Genomic DNA, 20,055 nt, shown 5'->3' on the forward strand with positions numbered 1-20,055 from the left:
CTTTTCTAATCTTATCTCCCCTGTATCTCTACCCCAACCACACTAATCTCCTCATGGTCCGGTAAAGACATCTTGCTTGTCTCTACCTCTGTTCATATTGTTCTTCGGGCCTAGAAGCCTTTCCCTTATCCTCCTAAATCCCCAAAACCTATTCATTCTTCAAGACTAACCTCCAGTCCTAACTCTGTTCTGGAAAATTTCAGCCCCAAAAGGATCCTCCCCATTTCTGAATTCTATCGTCTGTTTTCCCTATTTGCAATTATTACATATCTTTTGCTTTATGTCCCGTGCTATTGATTCATGTTAATCTGACATCCTCAACTAGACTGTAAACCTCTCAAGAGTAAGATACATGACTACCAGACCTCTCTAGCTTCTTTCAAAGAAAATAACAATAAAAGAGCTGAAGTATATATCCGCCAATATTTGGTGGCAAACTTACCGCTCCTTTTGTGGAGGAGGCAGGGAGTGAGTGAGAATGGGACCGTGTACCCATCTAGCCAATCCTATATGCTGTGTTCACAGATGGTGCGGCAACCCTACCTGGGGGATCTGCCATAGCCAAAAAGCCTGCTCTCTCTGTTGACGAACGCCAACAATCGCTGTAATCTAGGCTGCCATATGGTTCACCCGGTCCTGTAGCAAAATCGGTTTCTCGGGGATTTGGAGAGACCGAGCAGGCCAACTCTCCTATCTACGGAACGGAGGGAGGTCACCTTGAGCTAGCCCTACTGAAAACAGGTAGGCAGAGTCTCCAAGGACAAGCAAAAGGTCAAGCAGATGCAAAACCCACATGCCCTGAGGCCCCAGTCAACGGAAACTACCCCTCCCCCGGAATCCAGTAACCTGGACCCAGTGAGTCTCCTCTCTCAAGGCTCTTGAGACTTCCTTAGAGGAACCCGCGGCCAGGCAAGGGCAGAGAAGAGGTTACACTGCCCTCCCTGGATGGAGAGAGCTGCCCAAAGTCAGAGTTTAACTTCTGTTTTCACAGCATCTGGTCCTGAGGGCCACTAACAGCAAAATATTTTTATCACTGAGCCAGCTGTCCTAATTAAGGAGGGGCACTCCCCATTTTCTGATCAACTATTTATCATTTTCCCCATTTTCCTTCCTTTGTGGATTTCAAAGGCAGGAAGAGGTCAGGCCCCCATCATCTTCCTAAATTGCCCCAATCCCTCCCATCCAATTATCACAATCACAGACTTAGGGAGGCTGCTCGGATTTGATACTCAGAATGGAAGACAGGGAAGTCCAGCTTCAAGAGAGAAATTCAGCACTCCAGACGTCCAGATTGTCCCTCAGTCTGGGGTTTTGCTAAAATTTCCAAAGAAAAGCTATAGACCCATGCAGGCTCTATTCTGCTGCCATGCCACTTACCTAGTTGGCTTGTAACACTCTCCTCCCCAGTCCTCACAGCTGAAGGAGAAACCAGCATCTGTCAGCTCAAAACAAAGCCCAGGGTACCAGCACGGGCTGCACGGGTCACACAGAATGCACTGGGCCGAGACTGGGCCCGAGACCGATTTCCAGGAAGGGCTCTCATCATTTAAAAGCAAAACAACCACCACACACCTGACAATGCCTGAACAGTCTTCTCTTCCTTGACTCTGGACACAGCGCAGACTCTCCCCCTGGCCACCTGAAAGAAGCTCCTGTCACTTCTGCCCGCCCGATTTCGGCTGCAATGCTGCCCTTCACTTGCCACCGACCACGTATGTCTCCATCCCCACGCCCCAGCGTCCCCCACTCGTCCGTGGCAATGCGGAAAGCTCTGAATACCAAGAGGACCCCGAATAAATCACTTGTGAGCAATAAGGCTTCTCTTAACTTTGGCTGACTTTGATCCGGCTCCCCAAGCTAGGATCCGTGGGAATGGCACATGGAGGTACCCTAGAGTCACGGAGGAGAAGAAATCACTTCTTCACTCACTCTCCCCTCAAGTAATATTTATTAAGATCCTATGACACCCCAAGAACCATGGGGTACGCTGGCGTACAAAACAGCCCAGTTCTCCTATCCCTGAATAATCTTAGGTACTTAGTCATCAGCACCCCCGAATAATCAAGGTGTTTCCCACAGAGGCTAATAAAATACAGACTCTAGTCCACATTTCAGAGATTTGGTTTTTATTGTTATAAACAGCAGCAACAATACTAGTAAAGAGTCCAGCATAGGGTTCTGTAACTAAACCAACCCCCTATTCATCTAAAGCAGCTGCCTCAATTTACCTCTCTCGTGTATCTCCGCCAACATCTAATACACCTAGGCCAATCTCCTTCCATGAACCAGATGCTTATTAAATGGCCAGTTCTAATCCTAAAGTAAAATTCATTCTCTCTTCAAGTCGTCAGGCAGTTGTTGGCCATCTGACTTAACTAAGGCACAAAAAAACCAAGTCAGATACAGACTTTGCTGCAGTTCCATCTCACAAGAAGCTCATAGTCCAGGGACCCCACACACAAACCCTGCTTCCCGATCTGACTATGCTAAATGATAGAACAGACCATCACAATGACAGAAGAGCAACGAACCGCTACAGAAACCTAAAGGATGCCACGGTTTCATTCAGACTAAGGGGACCAGAAAAAGCATTGAGGAGAAGTGGGGTCTGAGCTGAACTGTGAAGGATGAAGGGGCTAGCAACTGACTGAGAAAGAAAGGAAAAGCATACCAAGCCAAGGAAACAGAATGCACAAAAGCGCTAAGAAGACAAATGGAAAAGGTCTCCCAAATTTTCCAAACAGTCCATCCTGCTGCAGCGAAGCGTAAGGGTAGCAGAGTGGGCTGCGGGCTTAACGGCAGGTGGGCTCCAACTGTGGACGGCCCTGCATGCCATGTGAAGGCATTTTCACTTTACTCTGTAAGCAGTAAGAAGCGAATGAAGACTTCCGGATCCGGTGGACATAATCACTTTGTTTTCAAAAGCTAATTCCAGGAGAGAGAGAGAAGAGAGCAGAGACTCTGAAAGTGGGGAATTCCATTTAGTGGCTACTGTGACAGTCTAGGTGACACACAAGTACTCAACTAGAGCAACAAGAATGGAAAGAATTGGATGGAAGAAGCTTTGCAGTAGTAAAAGCTGTCAGGAACTTGACAACGTATAGGACACAGGGGATGAAGGTAAGAAAGGAACCATAGACGACGGATTTTGAGGTTCCCAATGGTTTGGAAGACTAGATCAATGCCACTCCCTAAGATGGGGGTGTCCTATCCAGCGCAGGATATGGTAAGGGATAATGAACTCAGTGTGAGGCATTTTGAACTGTCTCCTTTGTTAAGACCTCAGAAAAATCAAGAAGCAATGTCTCAAAGAACCTCTGAGACAGACAAAAGGCCCTCTTAAGGGCGTATCTCCCAGGTCCTTTCCATTCAAGAACAGGGATTCCACTAAACTGAAGGGTGTTGTCAAACAGCAGCCCACAGAGAGCTCAAGGTAGAGAAGAGCTTATCTTGGTCAGATTCGAGAGTGTGGCTTTTGTCTAAGGTAGTGAACCCCGATAAGATTCCTAGGCAATCCGTACATTTTTAAGAAGAAGTGTACTAGCAGGAACACGGTCTAAAAGGGACCACGCACTACCAAATGAAAAGCCTTTGGGCCGCCAAACATCTACGAGTAGGAAGCAGGCTGAGTGTACTGTATAGAGTTTTTATTTTCTATATAATATGATGTTTTGACATCTTAAAAACCCCTTCTGTATGGACAGACTGCACCATCAGGGCCAGCCACTTCTTAGAGATAGTGAAGGACTCAATCAGGAGCGTGCCTTTGATATGCAAACTAACCAACTCCGAGCCACACCTCTTCTATCTCCCCCTTAATCATCCCCGGACCAGGGACCAGGCAAGCAGGCACCAACCATCCCTATAGCTTAGCGTCCTGCAGAAATCTTCAAACTAGCCAATCCTAAACAATTCACCCTGCCCTGGCTCTCTGTTCCCAGGGAAATCCCAATAAGGGCTCTGGCCTGTTGCTGTCTGTGCTTTTCTGCCTTGTGCCACCTGACCAAAACGTGGCACTCCTTCTTCACCCTGTGTGGCATGCGGTGACCCCTTCTCTAGGACCTGTGACTATAGTAACCTTTGTTTTTTTGTGCCCTTCCCGTGTCTCCTCTTGGGGCTGCACCAGACTGACCATCACCTGAAAGAACACAGAACACTGAGACAAGTCCTTAGCTGCAAACACAGTCCCTATCTTATGGAAAAGGAATGAAGGGGTGCTTGCGTGGCTCAGTCGTTAAGCGTCTGCCTTTGGCTCAGGTCATGATCCCAGAGTTCTGGGATCGAGCCCCACATCGGGCTCCCTGCTCACCGGGAAGCCTGCTTCTCCCTCTCCTACTCCCCCTGCTGTGTTCCCTCTCTCGCTGTGTCTCTCTCTGTCAAATAAATAAAATCTTAAAAAAAAAAAAAAAGAAGAAGAAGAAGAAAGAAAAAGAAAAGAAAAAGAAAGGAAAGATGATTTAGAAGGCAAAACCAGGAGCCCACAGGGTACAACCAAGAAGAGTGGAGAATCATCCCCAGACAGTAGGACTGAGTCTATTCACGTGCCCGGCCGGATTTCAGAACTGCTAACGCACAGTGGCTGGCTGCTGTTTCCCCCCTTCTAAGTGGGAATATCTACTGCAAGGAGACATGACAGCTAAATGTGATGGGAGATTCTAGATTGGATCCTAGACTAGGAAAAGGCCATTAGCAAGACAACTGGCAAAATCTGCATAAGGTCTATAGCTTAGTTACTAGTAGTACATGGATACTATTATCCTCGTCCTGGTTTTGGTAAGTCCGCAGGGTTGTGTAATTTGGGGAAGCTGGCAAAGGGGTGTCTTTGCACTACTTGTGCAACTTTCTTGTAGGTTTCAAATTATCTCAAAACTTAAGCCACTCCAAAATGTTGACGTATTACCAATTTTTAAAAAGGGGCCTCGATAGCAGTTCCCCCACCTCTATTCCAGCATTGTACGGCAGTGAAGTGTTGGGGGGGGGGAGTCAGATAACTTGTTTCTATAGTTCACTTCTTCGAGTCAAGAGGAGCAACACTCAAGTTACTGTCCCCAAGGAAGTGACTTGGAGAAGCCTCATCTGCAACTACACCTGATTTAGAGGGTGAGACCCTGGCCGCTGAGCCTGAGCCTGGCGCCATAATAGAGGAGACTTTTTTGAAGGAGGAAGATTTGGGGTGAGGATGAGCGTATGTTTCATATCACTAGCTTGTGACCAGAAAGCACACCGTAGGGGCGCCTCGGTGGCTCAGTCGGTTAAGCCTCTGACTCTTGGTTTCGGCTCAGATCCTGATCTCAGGGTCATGAGATTGAGCCCCGCTTTGGGCTCCATGCTCAATGCAGAATCTGCTTGGAATTCTCTCTTTTCTCTCCCTCTCCCTCTGTCTCTCTGTCTCTGTCTCAAATAAATTTTAAAAAGAAAAGAAAAAAAGAAAGCAGACTGTAATGGTTTCAAAACATATCCACCAAGTCTTCGACAATCCCTCCACCAAGAAGTAGTCTCATTCTGCTCCCCTTGAACCAGGTCAGGGCTTAGTAACTAATTCTCCTCTAACAAACAGAACGTGGTAGAAGTGACTTCTGCGGCTAGATTATAGAAGACAGCTCAGCGTTTGCCTGGCCCGCTCCTGGGATACTCCCAGGCAAGGTCCCGGGCCCTTAACCCCCGCTAAGCTCCCAGATGAGAACAGCCAGCAACAACTTCTAGACATGTCAAGAGGCAACTTTGAAGTGACCCGGTCTCAGCTACTGTCTGACTGCTCAGCCACCCTGTGACCAGAAACGGCATGAAAGATACGACCCTCCTGGCTGAGCCCAGTCAATCCCCGGGCCTGTGAGAGATAATGACACAGAACTGTTGCTGTTTGAAGCCCCTGCACTTGGGGGCGGTTTGTTAAGCAGCAAGAGATACCCGAGACGGGGTGCCCCAGGCAGCTGGAAACCGAGACTCAGGAAACCAAGCGACTCTCCCAAGTTCACAGAGCTGGTGAGGAACAGAGCCAGGATTTTAATAACTATCAGGCTGAACCCAAAGCCAGTTTCTTTCCAAACAACAGACACATCAATAACACTAATGGCAGCTAGCCTGCCCACTTCTTTCTCCATGCGGGCGCTTTTTGGAGCACTTTACATGAGGAACTCACTGAAACCCTACCCCAATGTCATGAAGTAGGTATTATTAGTGGCCCCATTTTCTGGTTGGGGAACCTGAGGCAAAAAGAGGTTAATTAGGGGCACCTGGGTAGCGCAGTCGTTGAGCATCTGCCTTCAGCTCAGGGCGTGATCCCGGCGTTCCGGGATCGAGTCCCACATCAGGCTCCTCGGCTATGAGCCTGCTTCTTCCTCTCCCTCTCCCCTGCTGTGTTCCCTCTCTCCCTGGCTGTCTCTCTGTCACATAAATAAATAAAATCTTAAAAAAAAAAAAAAAAAGAGGTTAATTAACTTGCCCAAAGCTATATGGCTAGTAAGTCACAGAGCCGAGGCTCGCCCTCCAGAGTAACCACGACGCAGCACACAGTTGAAGTGGCAGAACAGCCTCCATACGTTGAGAGGAGAACCAAGGACCCTTAGGAACTGTACCCTTTCCAAGGTGGTCAAAAGAAGAGCCAGGGATGGAACGGCAGAAGGAAGTGGGAGGGGAAAGAACCAAACACAACACGCACAACATCACTGAGGAAGCCACGGCAGGAGGCACAGAGCGGCTTCAGGCTTGAAGGGTGAATGGGTCCACGGCAATTCAGCCACAACCCTTTCCCCAAGCTCACAGCTGTCCATCACAAACCCTTCCAGAGAAAGGAATCTTTGACCCATAGAAGAAAGAGTAGCACCCACAGAGGATTACCCTCTGAGACATGGGGCCAGAGCAGCACTATTGCGCATGTCCACTTTCCTCTTAGATGACAACATGCATCAGGGGCTCAGTTGGTTACATGTCTGACTTCAGCTCAGGTCATGATCTCAGGGTCCTGGGATGGAGCCCTTGTGTGTGTGTGGGGGGGGGGGGGTCCCTGCTCAGCGGGGAGTCTGCTTCTCCCTCTCCTTATGCCTCCCTCCCCGCTTGTGCTCTCTCGCGCTCTCAAATAAATAAGTAAAATCTTAAAAACAAACAAACAAAACAATAACAACATGCACTCCTCCTGTGGAATGACTAGGCTATTATTTAACTTCAGAGATGAGAAAAGTAAACTCTTGTACTTACTTTAAAAAATATATGCTTTGCGAGCTTGGCCCAGTGAAGACCATCAAACCTCTGGGACCTTTTATCCACTTGATGTGATCCCTTCACAGACGAATCTAAAACCAACGTCTTTAATCCTTACTCTGTACAGCAAGCTCTAGGCCTAAGGCTCACTGACCTGAGGCTGTGAGGCTGTGACACCACACAGAAGAAGCAGGGAGCCCACATCCCGTGTGGGAAAAGCAGAAGCTGTGGGGGGGAGGGGGGAGGAAACTGGCAGAGGTGAAAACAATATTCCCAAGGGAACTAGTCTCAGCTCCAGCTCCCATTTGCCCTCTCAGGTAGAAGAGTGCATACCACGCAGAGCAGAAACCTACTCAGATAATTTGCATAATGAGAAACAAAGACAGGAAGCTCTCTCCCAATCTGGGGGCTACCCATGTGCCTCCCTTCAACTTACAAGTTAGATTCTTTTCCAGTAGCAAGAAGCTTCTCTCAGAGGTGGTATGTTTTGCTTGGCCTAGAGGATGATTCTACCCTGGCTCCACACCCTAGGATCTTCTCAGTAATGGCCTGAATCACTTGGGTCGAGCCCTGGGAGGTGCCATCCGAAAGGATTACTACCAGTACTTGGCCAAGACAATTTAACATGCACGTCACTAGGGGATCCCGTGAATGTTACTATCTCTTTTAGAGAAAGCATTTCCTTTTGCAAATGAAACCTGTAAGTATGGGAGAGGCTTTCTTGGGAAAAAAAGACAAAAAACCCCAAAAAAACAACACCATGTTTTATCCAAAAGAACTGGACTTGAGAGAAACTCAGCCAGATTTGTCATATGTGGTTCTAGCCTCACAGGTCCCTCTCCCAGGCCTTGTTCATTGTCTTTCCACCAGGTCCATCAGACCTAAAGTCAAAGGAAGGGTTGAAAAGTTTGCATTAGAAATTTCTGGAAACTTCTCTGGTGCTTGGGACTAGGGACTGAGGACCGGCTATTACGATGGTGACAAAAGCAAGTATGACAGCAGACCTAAGTAGGGAGTACAGAGGGGTAAGGTAGGAGAATTGGAACCCGTGGTAAAGGGTTCTCAGAAGTGAATCTACATGAATAGACTATGAAAAGGAAACCAACTAAGAGTAAGCAGTCAGACAGGCTGCCTTTGGAAGCTCCAGTGTCCTTCGAAAGAAACTCTTCACTTGGTGGGCCTTAGCTTCACTCTATGACAGCTGGATCACGTTGTGGTCTGAGACTCATTTCTTCTTTTTAAAAACTTCTTCTTCTTTTTATTATTTTGTTCCCTGAAATCCAATCAACCGATGACAATACTGGGAAAGCTGCACTGCACGCAGGCCTGCTGTTCTTTTTCTCATTCAGAGACGGGAAGTCAGAAATGACAGATCTCCTTAACCTACCTGTTCCATCCTGACTGATGAATAAACTCTCCTCTCTAAAACCTTACAAAGTTCCTCCAAAAGACCGTCCCCGATTGGGCAGCGTTTGTGACGTTCATCACCGGCCTAAGGAACTGTAGTGAGCCACTGTACTGAGATTACGCTCATGGCCACAGGCACCACTGGAAGGGACTGAGCCGAGGAAGCTGCGTGCCACAGCCTTGTGCAAAGTGGCGACAAGTGGTCCTTAGGCACTCTGAGCTAGAAGAGCACCTCCTCTTGAAAGCCACCCCCAACCCTCCCCCAATACATTAGCCAAGCAGACAGAAGAAAATGCCTCATTTCAAGGATATGGTAAAGGAGGAAAATGCCAAAGAGAGACAGGAAGAAAGACTAAGATCCCACTCCCCACCCTTTGAGGAAACAACCAGTCCTGGCCTCAGACGCCGCCAAGCTGCCTACTGGGCAACGGGGTACAACAACACCTAATTTGTGGTCTCCGCTTACTACAGAAGACACCTGGTCATACGTCTCAGCCCTCGAGGTATTCAGCCTGCAGCAAAGTAACCAAGTCCAACGGGACACTCCGGTGAGAAACCCGAATGGGGAACACCCCGAAAGCTCCTATGGCAAAGTGAAACTGGAGAATTTTTTGCAGAATGCCAACTAACCAAAAGACAGAAAGGAAACACAAGCCAAAATATTAACATGTGTGAGGAAAAGCACTCAGTCATAATTCTAAAATTTGAGAAAAGAAAAGAATTACCTGTAACACGCTATGAATTATCAAGGGAAAAAAAAAACTGAACAGAAACATAACAGATTCTGCCCTTTATCAAAATGTCTGAGGATACTTTCTACAATTGCTCTAGTCCCTTAGTGTGGGCTGTCATCTGAGGAACCTTGAAATTTATCCAGGGCAAAAGTAGTCAGTAGAGAAAGCAAAAAGGCCCTCTCACTCCCTTCTTTCTTGGCAATAGCCATTAATCAAATATTTACTTTATCATATGTTAAGTTACTGCCCCTAAAGATCTTACAATCAGGTGAAGGAGATAAGACACGGACCCATCAAAAGGTAACTAACAATGATTGGCATTAAATGATAAGTGTCATATACGTGGTATAGGCCATAAATACTAAAACTCTAAGAATAAGAAAATAACAAGGAGAACTTGAGTTTGGGGATGCGTGTCCAGCCCAGGATCTAAGGGTTAATAATACCCGACAAATATTTAGAGGAAGAAGCCAAAGCGAGGAGTCTCTGTCCTACAAACATTTTAGGAGCAAAGATTCATACTTTCATCAGGTTCCACACATCAATCAATTAAGTAAAATTAAAATTCAGCCCCACAAACTCCAAAGATGCCACCTGTTATATGCCCACACCTTTACCCCTCTGACCTTGGTCAGCCATGAGATCCACACCAACCCAGTATAGAAACAAGGAAAGAGAGACTATGAGTGATGCAGCGTGAACCTATGCCCAATGCTGGAGACCCCCAAATCAAAGCAGGATGAATCAGGGACCTGCTTTCTTGAAAGAAAGAAAGAAAGAAAGAAAGAAAGAAAGAAAGAAAGAAAGAAAGAAGAGAGAAAGAGAGGAAGCAGGAGAGAAGGAGAGAGAGAGGAAGGAAGGAAGGAAGAGAAGGAAGGAAGGAAGGAAGAGAAGGACACTTTCAGCCATTTTCCAGGGACTTTGAGCAGCTCCTCCTAAGAACAGATGAGACCAGTGATAGTCAAAGAGCACGCCTGGCAGGATTCCAGATCTTGGACCCTTGGTTGACCCCACAAGCATGCTGAGATTTTGAAAGGGACACTTTGGAGTACGGATCTTAGTCATTCCATTTGTGAAACAGAGAAAAGCAGTATCCATCTGTAGGCTTCTCGGAATATTGACCAGCAGAGACCCAGGGATCCATGATTATTGAGAGCCTACTTGGGACCTCCAGAGGACCAGCATTCAGATCCTGAACTCAAATGAACTTCCCGACACTGAAACTGCACACGTAACCCACTCTCTTCTCATCACCACCTCCACCAGCCCAGCCCAGGGACTCTCAAGCTGAGATAAGTAGGAACATCTGGTTAAAAATATAGTGGTTGGTGAAAATTTCCCCCCTTGCCTGCCTGCAGTCCCCTTCTAGAACTTAAAATTTTCACTTACTAGTCTTCTTGCTCACTTTGGTCTAGTAAGATTTTGTTAATAATTAGCTATTTTCAAACATTTATTATTGGGTTCTGTGTTAATCATTCTACATGTATTATCTCATTTAATACGAACAGCTATCCTATTAAATGCTATCATTATCCCCATTTTATAGGAAACTAAGACACAGAAAGTAATTTGCCCAACATCGCCCAGCTAGAAAATGCATAAGCTGGCTTCCAAATCCAGGCCCATGTGGCTGTAAGGCCCAAATTCTTAGTCTTTACACCACACTTAGCGGACTTTTTTTTTTTTTTTTTTTAAAGGAAGGGCATGTATGAAAAACCTTCAGCTAACGTCAAACTTAATAGTGAAAGTCTGAATGCTTTCCACCACGACTGGATCAAGGATGTTTGTCCTCACTACTCTATTCAACACTGTCCTTGGCAGTCCTAGCCAGTGCAATAAGGAAAGAAAAAGAAATAAGGGCAAACAGATTAGAAAGGAAAAACTAAAACGGTCTTTTTTTCACTGACAACTTAGTCATAGAAAAAAATCCTTAGAAACCTACCCAAAAGAGTTACTAGAACTAATAAGCAAATTAATTAAGGTCACAGGATACAAACTCAGTATTTTATAAATTATCTTTTTATATGCCAGCAATTAATAACTGGAAAACAAAATTAAACAAAAATACCCTTTACAGTAGCATCCAGAAAACAGGAAATACTTAGGGATAACTTTAAGAAAATGTGTGGAGGACCCATCCACTGATAACTACAAAACATACCTGAATTGCTTTTAATACTACTTACCTAATTACAAAAAAAGTCATCAGCCTAGCATTCGAGGCAGTTGAAAATATTACCCACATCTACTTCTCCAGACTCCTTATCAGTTCTCCCTTTCATCCTGGTTATTTTGTATACTCTTAAGTATGCCCCTCTGCTGAACAGAACGCCGCTCTCTCTGCATGCCATCAATTTAATCAATCATTTCATCTCTCTCTATCCTTAAACCACATCTACCTCAACTATCTCTGAATATTCGAATCCCATCTCAAACTACCTCTGCAAGAAACTTCCTTTAATCCTCTAAATATGATCTTCTTTTCCTCCAGCTTCCCTTGCTCCCCAAAGCGCTGTGCTGGTAAATCTTATGGCGTTTATCACATTTTGGATTGAAGTGCCGCTCTACCTTTGTACTTCAAGATTGTAAATTGCTTGATGACAGGGACTGTGTCTGATACAACTACCCTGAAATACCTAGTTCTTTAAACAGAGCACCTATAGAAATACTTGTTGAAGCAAAGATTTGAAAGATGGCATTGAAGCAAAGCTCTTTTAGCAATACAGCTTCAGGGATACCAAAATGCATCATTGTCACAGTCGAAATAATGATGTCCTGACTCTCCCAGGGGCTGGCCCCGGTATTAGCCATGTGGTAACTCCCCTCTCACTCAGTTCTGAGGAATGTTAGCTCAGTTTGACTTCAGTTAGTTGGACCAATATCAAGATCAGGACCAAGTAAAACACCCTAGCCTAAAGGACAAAGACAGAGCCTCAGTTTGAATAAATAGCTCAGGGAGGGAAAGAGGAGCAGGAAGTCAATGTCATCAGCACAAAGCAGGAAATCTATGAGAGCAGAAGAGAAGCATTAACAATTTTGCTTCTGAAGACAGAATACAAAGTAACCTGAACATCACACCTTGGGGGGCTGTGTTGCTAGTAGAAGACGGGAACCTCTAGGATACCCTGCCACTCTGAAAACATCTGCAAGGGGAAATGGAATATTAACCACCTCCAGCCCAGCCCAGCCCAGGAGGCGGGCGGCACAATCAGGTCCTGAGCGGAGGCACAGGGAGGAGCTAACCGGCTCTGTCCCAGAGAAGGTCCCTGGAGAGGCTCCCTGGATCTCACTCTGAGCACAGAGTGGGAAGGGAATGTTGCTGCAGAACGGAGCTCACATGCCACACTTGGCCAGTTGCAACTAGCCAGGGAAAGAAGGCTCCTTAACTTAACCTCACTTCATAATTATCAGAAAATATCACAGCTGATTAACAACAAATGCCTTCCATCAGTGTGAATCTCTGTCTTTTGACCCCAGATTGGCAAAAGCTTCCCTCTTTGAGTACAGGATGTCTCTTGCACTTCACCCTAACGCCTTTTAATCATCCTCTGGGTTTGCTCCGGTTCTTATAGCCTTACATGGAGCTCTACTTCACCAACCTTCACCTGTGCGCACTGTTGTTTTTAAAGGAGTCTAGGGGTGCGTCTGGGTGGCTCAGTTGGTAAAGCACCTGCCCTTGGCTCGGGTCATGATCCCAGAGTCCTGGGATCGAGCCCCACATCGGGCTTCCTGCTCAGCGGGGAACCCACGTCTCCCTCTCCCTCTGACCCTCCCCCTGCTTTCTCTCTCTCTCCCCCCACCTCCGTCAAATAAATAAATAAAATTAAAAAAAAATAAAGGAGTCTAATTTCACAGACTTGTCAGAATTCAGCAGTTCCACCAGCCAATTCACCTGCCTTCCCCAGTTTTCTAAACAGTTCCCTACTTCATCTCTTGAAATTCATAAACTGACTTTATTTCTATGTGCTAATTCCAATAAGTGAGTAGGAAGGGAGGGTTAAGTTCTAGAAACAAGTAAGACAAAGTCCCCATTTCATACATATCCATCCAAACTCAAAATCTGGAGGGAAATTTCTTTCACCTTTGGTTCAAATTATACTACCACCCCTTCAGACCTTCAAAAGAAAGACCCCAGAACCAGTTGTTGAAGACAGCACAGGGGAAACTTCACTGATACTGTCATTCCTTTTCCAAAGCAATGTGCAAATTGCCAGACGCCACGAAGCCACCCGGATTTAGAGGGTTAAAACTCTCCACTGTTGGATTTCCATATTTGCTTTTTTCCCCCTAAGTATTCAAGTGGCAATTCCCTGACACTCTGAAATTTTAACACTGTGTTCAAACCGGTTACCTTAAACATACTTCAAAGTAGTCTTCAAGTGGATAATTCCCCCTAGAATTGTACCAGCTGTATGGCAATGCGGTCAAAATGAAACTCTTCGCAACTGGAGTCTTCGGCTTGACTTCTAATGAAAATCAAAGCAATCACGCACTGTGGGGTTTTCTCTTTGCACATATGGAATCATGTGATTTTCCACATGGATTCTGTTGTGAGATTATCAAAAGGGTGAAACAGTAGGACTTGTGGTACGGGCCCAGCTGCCCTAAAGCACAGGGACAAATCCTTGCATCTCTCCTTTGAGCATGGCAGTGCAGACTCCTCACCAAATTCACCGTCACAGAAAACTTCTTAAAGGCAGAGTATCTGAAAAACAACTTGGTATTTTCATTCCTGACCCTAGGGTTTTATCTGTGAGGCAGGGTAGTGACTAAGATCTTGGGTTAAGTTAAATATATATATATATATATATATATATACACAAAACTTGGGAAGAATTTACCATAAAATTGACTTAATGGCAAAATTAACATTCTCCATCTGTTAAGAGAAAAACATAAGACTACTTTGACAAACATTTTGCTCTTAGAGAAGTACACATTTCAAGAATATGTTAGCGGAGGACAGGGGTGGGAGGGAGACTTTTGACCATATATTCGTATGCACTTTTTGAATGAGGCATATAACTATATTACACATTCAAAAAAGTAAATACTATTTTCTAAAGGAAAAAGAAAAACCTAAGGATGCATTTGCTATTAGGAAATAAAATGAACATGTCCTAGATGATAAAAGATGGAAAAGAGGATTGGGACCAAGAAGTTAGTCACCTAGTTGGTTAATATACCACCCTCTCTAGCTCCCAAAATATTTGTTAATTCGAACTGGACAGTTGTTTTATTTTTGTTTATTTTTGTTTTGAGGATGAGGGAGTGGTAATCTACTCTCAAAAAAAAAAAAAAAAAAGTCCTCTCCAGCAAAACCTTTATTCTCCGCTTCTCAAATCCCATTAACACTAATCAGCACAATGATTAAGCACATTGTGGTTAAGTACTCTAGTTGATAACGACTCCTTTGGAAAAAAGGTTCCCATAGCGACAGGTAAAGGCTATCATCAAACTCAGCTTTTCAGAACGCGACTTGGTGTCACAGATGCGAGAGTTAAGATTGTTTTAGTATTAATCTGGAGGCTTGCTTTTTTAACTTCACTTGACTTCATCCATTCAAAAGACACTTAAGGGAGAGTCCCTGTAGACACCAGGCCCAGTACCAACAACCGGGGCCTGGAGAGGTAGGAAAAAGACCTCAAAGATAAGATATGGTTCCCGCCCCCAAGAATTGCAGTCTGCTGAGGAAAGCAGCCACCGAAAGAACTACTGACATTATGATGGTGATTCTTCCCCTAAATCTATAACCAAGCCTCGTCCTCCCCCCTAGGAATGGTCAGTTTCTAGACTAGTTTCACTTTCCCATCTTCAAGCTGCAACACAGCTGGGTTTCCAGCTGGCTGGGGAAGAAAAGATTCTTTAAATAAACAGCATTTTAAAAATATGCAGTCGCTTTTGCTATGCTGAATTTTGTGAACCACCTTCCTCAAATATGTGAATCTGGTTGTCAAATTAATTAAAAACTATCCTGAAGGATGTAAAGACCCCCCGGAATACACCTTTTCCATCTTTAACAACAAAGAACACTATACACTGGAAGAAAATGGCAAATCAGGGAGTCCCAAAGGAAGAATAATTTTTTTTTACACTATCTACTGTGTCTATGCAACAAGGAAACGGCTAAAAACCATATATATAGTAAAGCAACAAGATAGGGTGTGATTATACCAAAATATACGCAACCACCATTAAAAATGCAGGACTATTTGCAGAACAGGATGCTTTTATAGCATTGTACAGAGTTGCTAATCCCTAAGACTCCTTTCTCACTCTTTTTCCTCTCCTTTCCACAGAAGGCACAGAAAACACCTCCCTGCATGCAAGCTTCTCAGAAATGGAAAGATTTTACTCAACTCTTTACCACCAGAGGTAGTAGTTTTGGGTGAATGATACACATGAGATCTGTAAAAATACCCCTCTGACAGATATTGCTATTCCAGCCAGACTTCACAGGCTTCAAATCAATATTAGACAGTTGCAGTGAAATTAGCCATTCAGGAGGACCTTCTCGAAAGGGTCCAGCATGACCCCTCACTGATGCTACTGAGGCAAGTGTTAACTTTTAACCTCAATATCCCTCCATATGATACATTGTCCCAAAGTCCTAAACCCACGAAATACACCTTTCTAGATGATCTCCCTAGGAACCACAGCTCTCTGAATCCAGACACATTTGGAGCTGAAACTGGCTAAACAAAGTAACAGTTCAACCACAGTTGCTCAATATAACGGGCATGATGACAGTTTCTGAGTGCCAGTTTCCCTATTTTGCAATGGGCAAATCTGCTCCAAGGAGAAAATGTTCCCAATGACCCTGTGGCCCAGAGGGCTTTCTTTAGAGATAGAAAACAGAAAATGAATTTGTTAGTTATTTCCTGCTGAGCACAAGGAAGGTGTTGTGGTTAGTTAGGATGATTTTGTTTCCTTGTTTAATATGCCATCCCCAGTGCGTGTTTTCCTTAACCCCATAGTAGAAAATAAGAAAATGTAGGTTATGCTCTTCCGGCATATAATCAGCAGTTCCACAAGTTTCCTCCCACAAATATGTCCTTTAATTTCTAATCCCCTTATATAAAGCCCCCCCCCCCAACTAACACAGATCTAGAGGCCATTAACTCCAAGCCAAATTGTTTGCATCCTGAAGTGTTTACTTCCATAGTCGGTCCTGCTTCTTGACAATTGGCGGTGCGGGAGGGCCTTCCCTTTAGCAGGGATTGCAGTACTTCCCGAGAACCAGACCCACACATGCTACTTCCATAACATGAGGTGATCATAACCTGAAAGCAGACAATATTTCTGACGTCCCCATCTCTCATGATCTCCACATTCAACTATTCAACTCTTAAACTCTCATCAAAACAAACAAGGTATAATGGAAGGAGGCAAGGGGAAAAGTAAGAGGAGGAAGACGGGGGATTATCTGACAAAGACCATTGGGCCTCAGTGGACCAGACTAGGGATTATGTGCTGATGTGCACTGTGCACAGTCAGGAGCAACTCACTGAAAACCAAAACAGAAGCTGTCCTTGGACAAGGTTCAGTAAATGTTTTCACTATCTATTTCCCACTGCACAATACAGTTCCACAGCTCCCCACGGGATCTCGGATAAAACACTAAACAGAATAAAAAATTAGAAATTCTTAACCGGTCCCGACTTGTCATCATAAAACATTTAAGAGCATAAAAGCAACATTAAAGAGCGGTCAACAATATTCCTCAGAACAATGTCAGAGAGATAAATCCTTGTTACCACCAAAGTTTTTCCCTCCTCATTAAGATACTTCAAGATTCTTTTGATTAAAGTGGCCACAGTTTAACATAATGCCTAGATACACTACCACTGCTAAATTAAAATCTGTCTCTTGAAGGACAGGGGTGGGGGAGGGAGTAAGAGGAGGAAAGCTTCCAAAAGTCAAAGGCATCGATCTAAAAAGGTGAGGGCAGCAAAACTTCCTATGAGCTGTTACACATTCTTTGCTTCCCAAAGCCTAGCTAGAACCGACTGGTAAACTGGTAAATATGCCAATTTCGATGACGTCCAGAACATCTCTCATAATTCAGTGATTACACAGCAAGCACCAAATTCAGCCTCAGCCGGGATAAAAGGAAACCCCAATAGGAAAAGCACAAGACCAGCCCACACCAAATACTCCAGTGTGGGGACGATTTGGTCTGAAATATCTCACTGAGAAGTAAGTGCTGGGTCGAGGGAGGAGAAACAAAAGCTCGTAAACTGCTATTTCTTTGACTCTGGACATGGGAGCCCTCCACTCCCGGCTGCAGAGGTCTACAGACTTGAGCCGTTCTGTTTCTGATCACCTGCATTCCCGTGCAGCGCCCAACATCATGAAGAGGAGCGATGCAGTCAACACATCCTGCCAGTAAGATGTCAGAGCTTGAACTTGGCATTCAGCAGAAGTAAGTTACTCTATTTCACTGTCATCACAATCAACAGACCTAGTAAAATCTCCCAGAAACGGCCAAAAGAGGCGTCTGCTCCCGGATCCTGGAGGGTAAGAGAAGGCTGTGCTAACCGCTTGGCAAAGACAGGCAATCACGACGGAGAAAACACCCCGAGCCACATGGAGGACGGAAAACAGCAGAAAAAGTCCAACTCTGCCTGCGCCAGCGGTGTGGACGAGCAGAACCCGGAGCCCAGGAGAGGAAGGAGGGGGCGGGGGCCATCATTCCCTAGGAGAACTTGTAAGCGGAGGCCTTCCCAGCCGGGGTGTCTGCCCAGCTGCTCCTGCAGACCCTGGCCAGCCTGAGTGAGGCAGGCCCACGGGAGCAGAGCGGGCAAGGCCTCCGAGGGTCACTCCTGACTCACCGAGCCTCGGGCCAGCACCACCCGGACTTCTCCGTTTTTCCTGCCGCTACTGGGCTATGATGGCAGCTTTCCAGCTCCACATGCCGTACATCAGCCGCAGATCGCTGCTGGCACAGGCCAGCGCCTTCCCCCGCCCCCCACCCCTGGCACACTTTGGGCCTGATCCTCCTTCTCCCCAACACCAACCGCTCACCCACCCGTGCCAGGTGCCCTGCCCAGGGGCGGCCCCACCCCCCCAGCAGCCGGGCGCTGCCAGGCCTGGGCACCTGCAGCACCTCCCCGCCCCACCCCCATTCTCCACCACCTCGCCCCTCCCCCCTTTCTCTAGCCGAGGGAGGGGGCGACTCACCGCAGTCCGTGCACAGGATCTTGCCCACCTCTTTCTTGAGGTTTTTGCCGTTGGTGTCGATGGGGGCAAAGGCCGTCTTAAAGACTAAGGGCTGCTCCGTGGGCTCCAGGAAAAAGATGTAGCGCTGGTTCCTTTCGAGCGGCGCACAGGAGCCCACGCTGATCACCTGCTCGCGCTGCAGCCCCCCGCTCCGGAGCGGCCACTTGTCCAGCACCTTCACCAGCGCCACCCGACCCGAGGCGGGCGGCTCGCGGGTGCTGTTGGAGCTGGAGCCGCCGGCTGGGGCCAGCCCCTGTACCTTGCCCTCCACCACCACCGGTGCCTTGTATGCCTGGTCCTGCACCGACTTGAGGCTAGGCGAGTAGCAGGCGAGCGACACACCGAAGAGCAGCATGGAGAAGCCGGGGGCCGGGTCGCGCCTCATGCCGCCGGCGGCTGCGGCTCGAGAGCGGGCGGCGGCTCTCCGGGCTGCGGGGCTGCGGGGCTGCGGCTGTTGCGGCGGCCGCGGCTCTGGGGGCGCAGCGGGACGGGAGATGCTGCTGTTGCTGCTGCTGCTGCTCCTGCTGCTGCTCTCGCTGCTGCTGCCGCTGCTGCTGCTGCTGCTGCTGCTCCTCTCGCTGCTGCTGCTGCTGCTGCTGCCGCTGCTGCTGCTGCTGTCGCTGTAGCTGCTGCACCGAGCCTTCTCCAGTGGCGGCGGCGGCAGCGCTGAGCAGCAAACCTGCCGCATCTGGCCAGGCCATTTGGGGGGCTCCGCCGCTCCGCCGCCGCCGCCTTGGGAGGGGAAACAGAGCCCGCTAGAAAACCGGAAACAGCGTAACGTTAGCGCCTCGTAGCCCTCCACCGGCAGCCGGGGGAGGCGGCCCAGCTAGGGCAGGGGGCAGGCGGCAAGCGGGCCGCGATGCGCAGCGCGGAGCGGCGCGGCGCACCCACCCTGCGCGCCAGGACCTGGAGGAGGATGCGGAGAATAGGACGCCCGCCCACTTGCTCTCTCGCGCCCCCTCTACCCCCGGACCGAGCGAGGAGCGCGGCTTCTGCAGGGGAAGCTGGGGACTGCACTGCTTTAGCGCCCGATTTCGCGGCCCGCAGGGGCGCGGGAGGAATCGTGCTACCTTTGCTCCTCCGATTTTTAGGCAGGACAGTGGGACAGTGCGTGAGGAGAGGGCGGAGTAGAGAAAAGGGATTCTGGCACGGTCCTATGAACGTGGGAGTGGGACACAGGGCGTGCCCCTGCCTTTGGCCATGGACTGGAGCAGCCAGGGAGATTACCACGCTCCGTGTGGCGAGCCAGCCTTCCGCCTCCTAGGTTGTCCCCTTCCCCGGGAGGACCCTAGAAGCCGGCCCCTAATGGAACCCACGTGTTCGGCCCTGCCACCGCCTGGGGAGCTCTAGGCATTCCAGTTGAGGTGGGAAAGGAGTCCAGTCCCGTCATTTTGGAAAGAGGGCTACGTGCAGTCTTGTCTCGGCATTGAGGACACCTAACTAAGGGTGGTGGCTGGGAGAGGGTCCAGTCCCCAAGACTCTGTGCTTTCTGCAG

The 20,055-nt window shown here is 47.4% G+C and overlaps 1 protein-coding gene across 1 annotated transcript in view; it reads right to left on the reverse strand.

Moving 5' to 3' along the window:
* NRG2 (neuregulin 2) overlaps positions 1–19,406 on the reverse strand; it is a 174,982-nt gene extending 155,576 nt beyond the window's left edge. Inside the window, exon 1 of the mRNA XM_026508123.4 lies at positions 18,522–19,406. Within this exon, the coding sequence (XP_026363908.2) occupies positions 18,522–19,248 (727 nt within the window). The 5' untranslated portion in view covers positions 19,249–19,406. The remainder of the gene's footprint in view (positions 1–18,521) is intronic.
* Positions 19,407–20,055: the final 649 nt, after the last annotated feature.

This window comes from Ursus arctos, unplaced genomic scaffold (assembly GCF_023065955.2).
Source record: "Ursus arctos isolate Adak ecotype North America unplaced genomic scaffold, UrsArc2.0 scaffold_5, whole genome shotgun sequence".
Lineage (NCBI taxonomy): Eukaryota > Metazoa > Chordata > Mammalia > Carnivora > Ursidae > Ursus > Ursus arctos.